The sequence below is a fragment of the Oncorhynchus nerka genome, linkage group LG28, assembly GCF_034236695.1.
Source record: "Oncorhynchus nerka isolate Pitt River linkage group LG28, Oner_Uvic_2.0, whole genome shotgun sequence".
Taxonomy (NCBI): domain Eukaryota; kingdom Metazoa; phylum Chordata; class Actinopteri; order Salmoniformes; family Salmonidae; genus Oncorhynchus; species Oncorhynchus nerka.
In genome coordinates this window covers 84245501-84258988 of record NC_088423.1, presented here as the reverse complement: position 1 = coordinate 84258988, position 13488 = coordinate 84245501, and the positions used below count along the sequence as shown (strand labels likewise).

Genomic DNA, 13488 nt, shown 5'->3' with positions numbered 1-13488 from the left:
GAGCAGCAGGTAGCCTAGCGGTTAGAGCTTTAGGCCAGTAGCCAAAAGGTCGCTGGTTTGAGTCAAATCTGTCAGTCTGTCGATGTGCCCTCAAGCTGTACTAATATGGCTGACTGTAACGTACTGGGTGTTGTGAGTATGAAGTCAGGCGCAGGGAAAACAGAGTTCAATATAGTGCTCTTTTAATGCACACACGGTGAACCACGGCCACCCCACTAAACACTGGGTGTCAAAACCAAAATGCCCCAGACACAGGGAACGAAAACAGTCCAGCACTATATACGATCATACACAAACCCGTTCGTCTGTATCAAACACCAGGGTTACAATAATCAATCCCACACAAAGAAACAGGCTGACTAATAAAGCCCAACTAATTACAACCAACTCAAAACAGGTGTAATCAATAAACACATAAGGAGGGGGAGAAAAGAATCAGTGGCAGCTAGTAGGCCGGTGACGATGACCGCTGAGCACCACCCGAACGGGAAGGGGAGCCACCTTCGGTCGGAGTCGTGACACTGACCCTGTAAAACAACACCTATCCCGTGTCTGTGACACTAAAACCTCTTTAAAACAAAATGTTTAGCTATTTTCTATTTCTATATAACTCCTAGGCTCTTTTTGTCTCTGTCTCTCTCCCCCTTCTCTCTTTCCCTCCCCCTCTCTCACACACCATAGTCGACATACAGAGTTCAACGGGAGGTTTGAGGCATCCCCACTCCTCCCCCTCTAGTCAGCATTGAGGGCCACAGGTGTAGGCCAGGCCAGCCCTACTAACAGTAATATACAGTACAGTATGCGTGCCGTGTGCGTCACAGCCTCTGTGTTTAGAAATGGGGGCAGGTAGCCAGCCAGCCAGCCAGGCAGGCAGGCAGCTCAGTTGTTGGATAGGCAGAACAGAAAGGAAGTAATTAAATGTGTTCTTCAGGTGGTCACTATTGTCTGATAAAGATGACGTATCAAATCCAAGGCATTATTTGACCAAAATCCAAACTATTAAATAATGGTTATAATTGTGTAACGATGTGTAATTGAGCTATTACAGATGGTAATAGTTATACAATTGTATCATTAAAAAGCTGCTGCAAAATGTTGAGGGTAGATAGATGGCCTTTTACTACAGGAAGTAACAGAAATGATGAGCTAGAAATGGACTGTTCTTTATGTTATTTCAGAGTTGGTTGGATGGCTAATTAGTACTCAGTGCAAGTCCTGCTTCAGTCAATGAGTCCCCCACTGTTCCAGCCCCTGGCTCTGTGTTGGTCAGCAGCTCTTGAGAAGAGTAGAAAGGAGAGCCAGGCCCTGAACAAAGCCCAGTGTGCAGGGGGCCTAAACAGAGACGTGTGTCTAATCAACCTGCCTGGATACACAAAGGGAACCCAGCGTTAGGTTACTACTGTTACCTCCAGGCCTCACACACACTGACTGAGCCCTGTGTGGCTCTGGAGGACACGTACACCACCGTTCAAAAGTTTAGGGTCACTTAGAAATGTCCTTGATTTTGAAAGAAAAGTTATTTTTTTTAAATTGTCAATTTAAAATAACATCAAATTGATCAGAAATTCAGTTTAGACAATGTTAATGTTGTAAATGACTATTGTAGCTGGAAACTGATTTTATGGAATATCTACATATGCATACAGAGGCCCATTATCAGCAACCATCACTCCTGTGTTCCAATGGCACGTTGTCAGCTAATCGAAGTTTATCATGAAAAAAAAGTTTCCAGCTACAATAGTCATTTACAACATTACCAATGTCTACACTGTACAGTGGGGCAAAAAAGTATTTAGTCAGCCACCAATTGTGCAAGTTCTCCCACTTAAAAAGATGAGAGGCCTGTAATTTTCATCATAGGTACACTTCAACTATGACAGACAAAAAGAGAAAAAAATATCCAGAAAATCACATTGTAGGATTTTTAATGAATTTATTAGCAAATTATGGTGGAAAATAAGTATTTGGTCAATAACAAAAGTTTCTCAATACATTGTTATATACCCTTTGTTGGCAATGACAGAGGTCAAACATTTTCACACACTGTTGCTGGTATTTTGGCCCATTCCTCCATGCAGATCTCCTCTAGAGCAGTGATGTTTTGGGGCTGTTGCTGGGCAACACGGACTTTCAACTCCCTCCAAAGATTTTCTATGGGGTTGAGATCTGGAGACTGGCTAGGCCACTCCAGGACCTTCGTTGCCACTCCTTCGTTGCCCGGGCGGTGTGTTTGGGATCATTGTCATGTTGAAAGACCCAGCCACGTAACATCTTCAATGCCCCTGCTGATGGAAGGATGTTTTCACTCAAAATCTCACGATACATGGCCCCATTTATTCTTTCCTTTACACGGATCAGTCGTCCTGGTCCCTTTGCAGAAAAACAGCCCCAAAGCATGATGTGTCCACCCCCATGCTTCACAGAAGGTCTGGTGTTCTTTGGATGCAACTCAGCATTCTTTGTCCTCCAAACACGACGAGTTGAGTTTTTACCAAAAAGTTATATTTTGGTTTCATCTGACCATATGACATTCTCCCAATCTTCTGGATCATCCAAATGCTCTCTAGCAAACTTCAGACGGGCCTGGATATGTACTGGCTTAAGCAGGGGGACACGTCTGGCACTGCAGGATTTGAGTCCCTGGCGGCGTAGTGTGTTACTATTGGTAGGCTTTGTTACTTTGGTCCCAGCTCTCTGCAGGTCATTCACTAGGTCCCCCCGTGTGGTTCTGGGATTTCTTTTGACCCCACGGGGTGAGATCTTGCGTGGAGCCCCAGATCGAGGGAGATTATCAGTGGTCTTGTATGTCTTCCATTTCCTAATAATTGCTCCCACAGTTGATTTCTTCAAACCAAGCTGCTTACCTATTGCAGATTCAGTCTTCCCAGCCTGGTGCAGGTCTACAATTTTGTTTCTGGTGTCCTTTGACAGCTCTTTGGTCTTGGCCATAGTGGAGTTTGGAGTGTGACTGTTTGAGGTTGCGGACAGGTGTCTTTTATACTGATAACAAGTTCAAACAGGTGCCATTAATACAGGTAACGAGTGGAGGACAGAGGAGCCTCTTAAAGAAGAAGTTACAGGTCTGTGAGAGCCAGAAATCTTGCTTGTTTGTAGGTGACCAAATACTTATTTTCCACCATGATTTGCAAATAAATTCATTAAAAATCCTACAAATGTGCTTTTCTGGATTGTTTTTCTCATTTTGTCTGTCATAGTTGAAGTGTACCTATGATAAAAATGACAGGCCTCTCATCTTTTTAAGCGGGAGAACTTGCACAATTGGTGGCTGACTAAATACTTTTTTGCCCCACTGTATTTCAGATCATTTTGATGTTATTTTAATCAACAAAAATGTTGCTTTTCTTTCAAAAACAAGGACATTTCTAAGTGACCCCAAACTTTTGAATGGTAGTGTATGTACGCACTAACGCATGCATGAGCGCACGCACACACAACACAGGTGTAGCAGCACAGAGAAAAAGGGTAAATGAAAGAACAGTTCATGGTGATGAATTTGTCACGCGAGAGAGAGGTAGAGCGAGGCAACAAGAGAGTGGTAGATCCCCTTACTATAACTGAAGGCTGTTTCTTAGGACATGACGTGTGTCAGTAATAATGACCAGATGACCCTGACCCACTCCAGGGCAGGGTAGACCATGAGGAGAGCCTGTGCCGGGGAAGGAGAGGAGAAGAGGCGTGAGCGGCCAGACCAGTGAGAATCCCCAGGGCTCCAGAGAGAAGGTGATGTCTGAGGCAGGTCGAGACTACCTCGGAGGCCTCTTAGCTGGGGCTGCCCGTCAGGTTGCCTGGGGATGGTGGAGAATGCAACATGGTTGACCCTGGGGTGTGTCACGGAGAAGCCTATCCTACATCACCTATAGCAAAACGTCTATTTAACTCCACTGCCAGGCGATTTCCAGCTATTATTAGCTTAGGAACAGCAAAGCCTCTTAGGGCTCTTTATTTAACCAGATCGTCAGTCTGATGTGGGGGCACTTTAGTTGTGTATGACGCAATCCTCTTGCAGCCTGTCAGAAGTGGATAAGAGAGGAGAAGAGGGAGGAGCAGGGGCCTCAGGCCAGGCTAGACCAGGAGTAGAGTAAAGCAGCTGTGCTTTCTATTCATTGTCTGGTTAGATTATGAGATGTTCAGATGAGATAAAGGAGAGTTTAACTCATATGACCTCATGTCTTACCAGGAACTTTTCCAGAGGACTGACTCATATCTCGTATGAGGCTCCGTCAATGTCATAAATCATAGATCCATTAATTCAACCTTTGAGCATGTGGGTTGGTGTGTGCGTGCATACGTGCGTGGGCCGGAGTGTGTGAGGGAATTTTAATTATAGTTTGTTGATATAATGGTTCTAAAACAGGGACAGGAGGGTTGTGGTCATGTTGACCAGCTTTCTTAGACCTGTCTGATCCACATGCATCCCCAACTACCCTCTCCCCCCTCCTCCTTTCTCCTCTTCTCCTCCTTCCCCCTCTCCTCCTCCTTTCTGCTCTCCTCTTCGCCTCCTCCTTGCCCCTTTCCTCCTCCATCCCCCTCTTCTCCTCCTGAGAGCAGGTGGTTGGGGTCTGACACCCCCAGGGGAGCCCCTTCGCCAGGTATTCAGTGGCGTTCCAGTGGGCTAATCTGGTCTCAGAGGGGTGTGAGCCAGGGCACCCGGTCCCCTCCACTCCTCCCTCCCACATGTCTATCCCCTGCCTCCCCCCAGAAGCACCCCCTTTCTTCTCTCCCTCCCCCTTCTGTCTTTTTCTCTCAACCCTCCCCCTCTCTGTCTGTAAACCTCTTCCCCCTTCCCTCCTCCCCCCAGAAGACCATCCAGTGTGATGAAACCGCATTAACAGGAGGGTTTCAGATCAGTCATCTGAGGAGGCTGGCGGAGCTTGTGGAGCAAGAGGGTTTCAGATCAGTCATCTGAGGAGGCTGGCGGAGCTTGTGGAGCAAGAGGGTTTCAGATCAGTCATCTGAGGAGGCTGGTGGAGCTTGTTGAGCAAGAGGGTTTCAGATCAGTCATCTGAGGAGGCTGGCGGAGCTTGTGGAGCAAGAGGGTTTCAGATCAGTCATCTGAGGATGCTGGCGGAGCTGGTTGAGCAAGAGGGTTTCAGATCAGTCATCTGAGGAGGCTTGTGGAGCAATAGGGTTTCAGATCAGTCATCTGAGGAGGCTGGCGGAGCTTGTTGAGCAAGAGGGTTTCAGATCAGGCATCTGAGGAGGCTTGTGGAGCTTGTGGAGCAAGAGGGTTTCAGATCAGTCATCTGAGGAGGCTGGAGGAGCTTGTTGAGCAAGAGGGTTTCAGATCAGTCATCTGAGGAGGCTGGCGGAGCTTGTGGAGCAAGAGGGTTTCAGATCAGTCATCTGAGGAGGCTGGAGGAGCTTGTGGAGCAAGAGGGTTTCAGATCAGTCATCTGAGGAGGCTGGCGGAGCTTGTGGAGCAAGAGGGTTTCAGATCAGTCATCTGAGGAGGCTGGCGGAGCTTGTTGAGCAAGAGGGTTTCCACATTATAAAACATTCACCTAATGAGCTCTTAGACTGGTCATGCAGAGCATTTAAACACACTTTCACTCACATACAGATTGTAACCTATATGCTGTATAAAGTACAGTCAGACTTCACAGGCCTTTCCAATGCTATGTGGAAGTAGGACAATGATGGTACTTTTGACAATAGCTATGTTTCCATCAGATTGGTGACCGATTTTCATGCGAATATTCTAAAATCCAAATTTTCCCGCCAGAGATGTTTCCATCAAATTGACTTGTTGTGGGTAAAAGGCTGTGAATGATGATGTAGTTGCAAATAAAAATGACTTTTGAGATTAAATTCTCATGTACCGAATGGGTTTCCATCACATTTTCAACTCTTCTGATGGTTTTGTCACAAAAAATGTTATTTTTGTAGCGAACGTGCCCCAGGGTTTCCGCTAGGAGAATGTGGTGCCGGACATTTGACCGGCGACATTTTAATTCACCGGACATTTTGAGAAATTTACCAGACCCATTTGCATTGGTTATGGCATTGGTTAGGGCGTCCACACACTGTGCTCAGAATGACGGAAAGAATATTTAGAATATGGTAATTAACAAAACAATGACTGGTCCTTCTTAACAAATTCTGATGTTCACTTTGAACATGTTAGAATAACATTTACTTTTCCACAGCCAACAAAATGAGTAACAAACAGCAAAATCACTAGCCTATGTCAATCTACTATAGTAGAAAAGTGTAGGTTACCTATTCTATTGGTTAGCTTGTCGAGAAAGAAATGGCCTCTTCCAAACCGACTCTGGGACAGAGTTCTTCACATTTTAAGTGCAGCCATGCGCACAAAGCAGTTGGCTACAGGTGAATGTTCATTTCATAATGCAATCAGCAGGAAAACACCACTGTCAAAACTGCACTTCACATGTGAACAGTTTGATGTGACCGCGATGAACATATATGTTAGTAATGTAGATAGGGCCCTTCCCACTCTATCTGTCGGATACATTATTTTGTAGACAGTTCTTGATAGAATAAAACAAAGAGCCCTTCATAAGAACCAGAAGATCTTTAATGTCCCACTGCTGGGAAAATTGGATTGAGATCAGATGGCTTCACTGCTTCCTTTGTTAATTGGCTCATGTGTTGTGTCTGACTCTGTTCTAGCTGTATGTCTGTCAGTGGTCACAGACAAGACAGGGAGATGACCATTTCTCTCTGTCTCTCTCTGTCTCTCATCATTGAGTGAGTGATGTTAATGAACTGAGCTGGAAGCCTGCAGTGTGGTAGGGTTGAGTATTAATTGATGGCTGACCATGCCACCTCATTCATTTAGAACAGCATTTAAATGAGGGGGAGATGTACATTTACAACACAACAGGTGCCACACACACACACACACACACATACAACACAGTTGGCAGATAGTTTTTTCTCTCTTTCCAGCAGGCTCTTGGAAACAGAGAATATTCAATAGAGCTTTAATAACTGAGGTGTATTTGTGGACCTGCTCTTGTTAATTAATATGCAATTGAAAATGACTGCCTTGAAAGTAACCCCTTCTTAATATGTCTGCATTTGGCAGTGAATATTGGCTTCTTTGCACTTTAAATATCCAGGCAAATGTATTTTGAGTGCTTACTTCTGGCTAATGTAAACTGAATTGTTTTCCACTTTCAATTCATACCTCCCAATGGATTTCTTTAATGCAATGTGATTCACAAAGTATTGGCCTACATGTTTGTCTAACTCGATTTCTACCGTTGACCGTTTATTGAATTGGCTACATTTATTGAATTGCGTGGGGAACTACCAGGGCTGTCCAATCCTGTGCCTTTTGAAGGGTGTTGTCACGATACCAGTATTTAGATTTTGATACCCATACCAGTTTAATATCACAATACTTGATACCATCACAATACCAAAACAATACCAAGGGAAAAAAGAAGGCATATTAGCCAAAGTCACAGAATGGCAGTTGATGTCATTACATTTTTGAATGTATGCATTAATGAGTCAGTCATACAATCAGTTTGGCTTTGGTAAAACAAATAACTAACTACATGACAACATAATGGTAATAATTTATTTGAATGGAAAATCTCTAGTCTATTGATGAACTGGGTCATCAAGATTTAGACTAGGCCTATTCGCAATACAGATGAAATCATATTCAGTAGGATGTGTGCATGCCTTTTAGTTATTGAGCTTGTTTTCACTGATTTCATGGGACAGCAGATATCAAAACAATCTGTCTCCGTTCCGTTTGAGACTTATTTTATTGTACTGATCAACTAAATGTGCATAGAAGAAGCAATCTCTTTGATCAAAGTCTGTGCTGTCTCTTTAAGACCCCTGGCGTCATTCTCACACACAGAGAGAGACTAATGCTGAGCAAAAATGATCTTGACTTGGAGAAACTGAGGCGGGGGAGATTAAGTGAATGAATAAAAGTTTTGGTGACAATAAGCTTTGAAATCTGCAATATTTTGCGGTATGGTTTGTATACTGCATGTAATCACAAACAAGGTACTAGGGTAGTGAATTGATGTTAGCTTCAGCTGTAAGCTAGGAAGGACAGTTGGCCTACAAAGCTGTAAGCTAGGAAGGACAGTTTGCCTACAAAGCTGTAAGCTAGGAAGGACAGTTTGCCTACAAAGCTGTAAGCTAGGAAGGACAGTTTGCCTACAAAGCTGTAAGCTAGGAAGGACAGTTTGCCTACAAAGCTGTAAGCTAGGAAGGACAGTTTGCCTACAAAGCTGTAAACTAGGAAGGACAGTTTGCCTACAAAGCTGTAAGCTAGGAAGGACAGTTTGCCTACAAAGCTGTAAGCTAGGAAGGACAGTTTGCCTACAAAGCTGTAAGCTAGGAAGGACAGTTTGCCTACAAAGCTGTAAGCTAGGAAGGACAGTTTGCCTACAAAGCTGTAAGCTAGGAAGGACAGTTTGCCTACAAAGCTGTAAGCTAGGAAGGACAGTTTGCCTACAAAGCTGTAAGCTAGGAAGGACAGTTTGCCTACAAAGCTGTAAGCTAGGAAGGACAGTTTGCCTACAAAGCTGTAAGCTAGGAAGGACAGTTTGCCTACAAAGCTGTAAGCTAGGAAGGACAGTTTGCCTACAAAGCTGTAAGCTAGGAAGGACAGTTTGCCTACAAAGCTGTAAGCTAGGAAGGACAGTTTGCCTACAAAGCTGTAAGCTAGGAAGGACAGTTTGCCTACAAAGCTGTAAGCTAGGAAGGACAGTTTGCCTACAAAGCTGTAAGCTAGGAAGGACAGTTTGCCTACAAAGCTGTAAGCTAGGAAGGACAGTTTGCCTACAAAGCTGTAAGCTAGGAAGGACAGTTTGCCTACAAAGCTGTAAGCTAGGAAGGACAGTTTGCCTACAAAGCTGTAAGCTAGGAAGGACAGTTTGCCTACAAAGCTGTAAGCTAGGAAGGACAGTTTGCCTACAAAGCTGTAAGCTACCGGTAACGTTATCTTTCTGCTTTGTAAAGTGTTGTATTATGTAGCTCTTGGACATTGTTTAGCCAACAGTAATCAACAGTTTTCAACATTTCTACATGACGTTTAAGCGTGTTAACTTCTGTGCAGCGCAAGTGGTGATGCAGCCCAGACTCCCAGTGAGTTCCTCAGGACAGGCTAGTCTAGAGCTAGTCTAGAGGCCGCGTATTGTTGTGCTACAAGGGGACTGCAATGATAGACTTGATCCTCTCTCAATCAGTAGACGCCGTGAGAAACATTTGACAGAAGTACCAAAAGTAATACTAATTCTAGTACAAAATCATTTTTCAGATTCTAGTATCAGAAAAGTACAAGCGTTTCAGTATACCGTGCCACACTACTTTTGAATTATTATTTTTTTTTAAACTTGACTAGAAAGTAACAGAACAACACAATGTAAATGTGTGTGTTTTTCCAGATGCTATGGAAAGATAGGCCTACAGTGTATGACCATCCAGCCCGATAGCAGTGCTTTAGTTAGTGTATCCGTCCACATACTGTACGCCATGCCTTTGTTAGTGTGTTGTCTTGTCCTTCCTCTGAGGGCTCGGGGGGGCGGGTCGAGGTGGCACAGTGCAGCAGGCTGTTGACCCGCTCTGTTGTCCTCCTCCATACACACACACACACACACCATACATTCTATCTATTCCTCCGTCAGTCAGATGTCTCCCTCTGTCGTCACAGGATACAGCAGTCTTGTGACACTGACAGGCAGGCAGGGCCACTGTGGAGCAGCTATGAATAGACTGCTGCGAGGGAGGGAGTGAGAGAGGGAGGGGGAGTGAGAGGGTGGGAGTGAGTGAGTGAGAAAGGGAGGGGGAGTGAGAGAGATGGGGTGGGGGAGAGTGGGAGAGAGAGAATTGAGTAGGCTGCTCCTCTCCTAAAATGTTCCTTTTTACAGTCTGATTCTGATATTTCCATTCATCTTTCGCTTTAGAAGACTGTGGTTTCTTAAATGTGTTGACGCACAGGATTTGTGTCTCTTCTCAATGTCCTTTTAAAAGTGTTTTGTTTTGAAGAACAAGCTTTTTTGCGGAAAGTGTTTTGTATTCGAACAGCAATTTCAAACCCCCATTGCCTATGACATGAACTGGGTGTGTAAATATCATGATTATGTGCACCTTTGGTTAGGTTATTTTTACTTTACAGGAGAGCACAGCACAACTATGTTAAGTGATTTACACTACTGCTGCAACAGTAGTTAAAAGTGAACTGTATTTTCACAAAGTTACATGGGTTTGTACAAAGTTTGTACTTTGTACTAAATCTTTGTACTAAGTCCTAATATTGAACAGAACTATGGAATAGAACGTGACATGGTGTATTTCTCGTGATGAGTCCAGGGGCGTGTAGTGACTCTGTCCTGTGTTCGTGTCCCAGTTAGGTCCAGCCAGTTTATCAATAGCTACAAATAGAGTGGTGTTGGTGGACAATAGGTTGTTGTCTGTGAGCCACCTATCCTTTGTGTGTGTGCGTGCGTGCTTGTATTTGTGCCTGTGTGTGTGTGTGCCTGTCTTTGTGCCTGTGTGTGGCCAGACCATCACTGAGGCAGGGCTGATGTGTATTATTAGAGTGCTGGTGCTGCCGTGATGACAGGAGAGAGCATGCACTGTTGTGTGAATTTGTTTCCTGAGGAGCGATGCTCATCGGTTATCCCTCTTGGAACCATGCCCGTTTTCTTTCTGCCCGTCTAAACACGTGCACACACACACACACAGACACACACACACACACACACACACACACACAGACACACACACACACACCTCTCTCATCCCCCCGCCCCTCTGGAATGTAGGACTATGTCTGGAATGGAGGTAGCCTATCAGTAGACCATAATGTACCTACTGTTGTAGATGAGGACTATCCTTGTTTGCAGCGAAGCAAAGTAACTCCTCCTATGTGTGTATGTGTGTGTCAAGCCAAGTCCTGTTCAAGACTAGCAGAATGAAAACCACAGCAATAAAGGTGTTTGTCAGGGAGATAGTGGAGCGGTTTGCCTGGGTCTATCCTTATCACTCTCCTGGCGGTGCAGTGGCTCTTAGATCTCACAGGAATAGAGCACCAATAAAGGTGTTTGTCAGGGAGATAGTGGAGCGGTTTGCCTGGGTCTATCCTTATCACTCTCCTGGCGGTGCAGTGGCTCTTAGATCTCACAGCAATGAAGCACCAATAAAGGTGTTTGTCAGGGAGATAGTGGAGCTGTTTGCCTGGGTCTATCCTTATCACTCTCCTGGCGGTGCAGTGGCTCTTAGATCTCACAGCAATGAAGCACCAATAAAGGTGTTTGTCAGGGAGATAGTGGAGCGGTTTGCCTGGGTCTATCCTTATCACTCTCCTGGCGGTGCAGTGGCTCTTAGATCTCACAGCAATGAAGCACCAATAAAGGTGTTTGTCAGGGAGATAGTGGAGCGGTTTGCCTGGGTCTATCCTTATCACTCTCCTGGCGGTGCAGTGGCTCTTAGATCTCACAGCAATGAAGCACCAATAAAGGTGTTTGTCAGGGAGATAGTGGAGCTGTTTGCCTGGGTCTATCCTTATCACTCTCCTGGCGGTGCAGTGGCTCTTAGATCTCACAGCAATGAAGCACCAATAAAGGTGTTTGTCAGGGAGATAGTGGAGCGGTTTGCCTGGGTCTATCCTTATCACTCTCCTGGCGGTGCAGTGGCTCTTATCGCACAGGAATAGGGGTCAAATTAATGTTCTGTTGAAATAAATTCAGTTCAAAGGCATTGCCAGATCACAAGTATTAGCATCCTCCTCATATAATACAAATAGGTATTGTATGGCCCATAGAGCGGTTATTGTGATGGTGACTTATGGTCCTTTTTCTCTCCATCATTCCTCTTCAGATCTGGAGCCTGACGACAATACGTCGTTCTACATCCTCAATGTGGGCCAGCAGTCCGTGGTCAACAACCAGTCTATGGGTCAGTCTCGCAATGGCAGCATGCAGCCTCACTCCCACTCCCACTCCCAAGTCATCAGCTCCTCCACCCATCAGCGCCTGCAGTCCCACAAGGTGTACGACCCCATTTATGAGGTCCAGGACAATGTCAACAAAAACAAATCCAGCCCTGCAGGTGGGGGTGGGGGGCCTCCCAAAGCCTTTGAGTGTCCTAGCATCCAGATCACCTCTATCTCCCCCAGCTGTCAGCAGGAGATGGACGCTAACGAGGACAATCTTAGAGGTAATGATGGGGACTATCACCATGGGGACCGGCCCCTGTCCAGGGACCACCTGTACCTGCCCTTAGACCACTCATACCGGGACTCAACTCTCAGCCCGTCCCCCTGCAGCTCCCTGTCCTCCAGGAGCTGGTTCTCAGACGCCTCGTCCTGCGAGTCCTTCTCCCACGAGTACGATGACGTGGACTCTGAGCTGAACGAAGCGGCTGCAAGGTTTACCCTGGGGTCTCCCCGCACCTCCCCTGGCTGCTCCCCTCACCCTGGGGTCCTGGAGGAGGGTCTGTGGGCTGGGCATCAGCACCACCACCCTGCCTTTCACTCCTCCCACTCCCTGTCCCCCGAGTCTCCCCCTGCCACTCCCCACGCACCTCCGTCACCGACGAGAACTGGCTGAGCCCCCGGCCGCCGTCCCGCCCCTCCTCACGCCCCACCTCACCCTGTGGGAAGAGACGCCACTCCAGCGCAGACATCTGCTACCCAATGGGCTCCGTGTCCCCACACCACTCCCCGATCCCCACCCCCGAGCCGTCCCCAAGGGGCAGCGTGACAGAGGACATCTGGATAGGAAGCCCCTCCATGGGCATGTTCCAGTGCTGCCCTTCCGAGGCAGACATCCCCTCCAAGACTAGGAAGACTTCCCAGGACCGGACATGCTCCATGGGGGGGAAGGGGGACCTGGGCCTGGACGACTCTGGGAACGGGTCCCCCCTCATGGACTCTCCCTCGGAAGACACCTTGCACTCCCTGAAGAAGGACGGGCCAGGGGAACAGTTTCTCTCAGTGCCCTCACATTTCACATGGAACAAACCCAAACCAGGACACACACCCATCTTCAGGTATGTCACTTCCTGTACCTGCCCTCTCAATCACAGATAGCGTTGGAAAATTCCACAAACTTTCCCAGAAATATTGGTTGGAGGATTCCCAGAATCAGGAGGGAATAAGCAGGGAGGGAATCCTCCAACCAGGATATCTGAATAACAAAGGAAGATATTTTGCAACACTAATCACAAGTCATCTTTAGCTTTAGTCAGCATTTAGAATGAATATACACTCATCAGAGTCATTAGTATTACTAGGTCAAGGTAGAGTACATGAAAGGTACAGATAGGAACCTTTATGGGACCTTTACAGGATTAGTGATGAAGAACAAAATGTTCAGTAGCCTGTTTGATCCCGATAAGAGCATTAAGACACTGTTCGTACTAGTATTTTATGAAGGAAGATTCTTACTTTGAATCTTGGTTATGAATGGCTTGGACAGTTGGGCAAGCATTCCTCAAATTTGAGCTTGCAGTCGGATATCCAGAGCT

General features: G+C 46.0%; 1 protein-coding gene across 1 annotated transcript in view; it reads left to right on the top strand.

The window, feature by feature from the left end:
• Positions 1-13488, top strand: part of LOC115124215 (nuclear factor of activated T-cells, cytoplasmic 3-like) — a 97552-nt gene that overhangs the window by 10978 nt on the left and 73086 nt on the right. The window contains 2 exon segments of the mRNA XM_065013201.1: positions 11839-12507; positions 12510-13011. Of these exon segments, the coding sequence (XP_064869273.1) occupies positions 11839-12507; positions 12510-13011 (1171 nt within the window).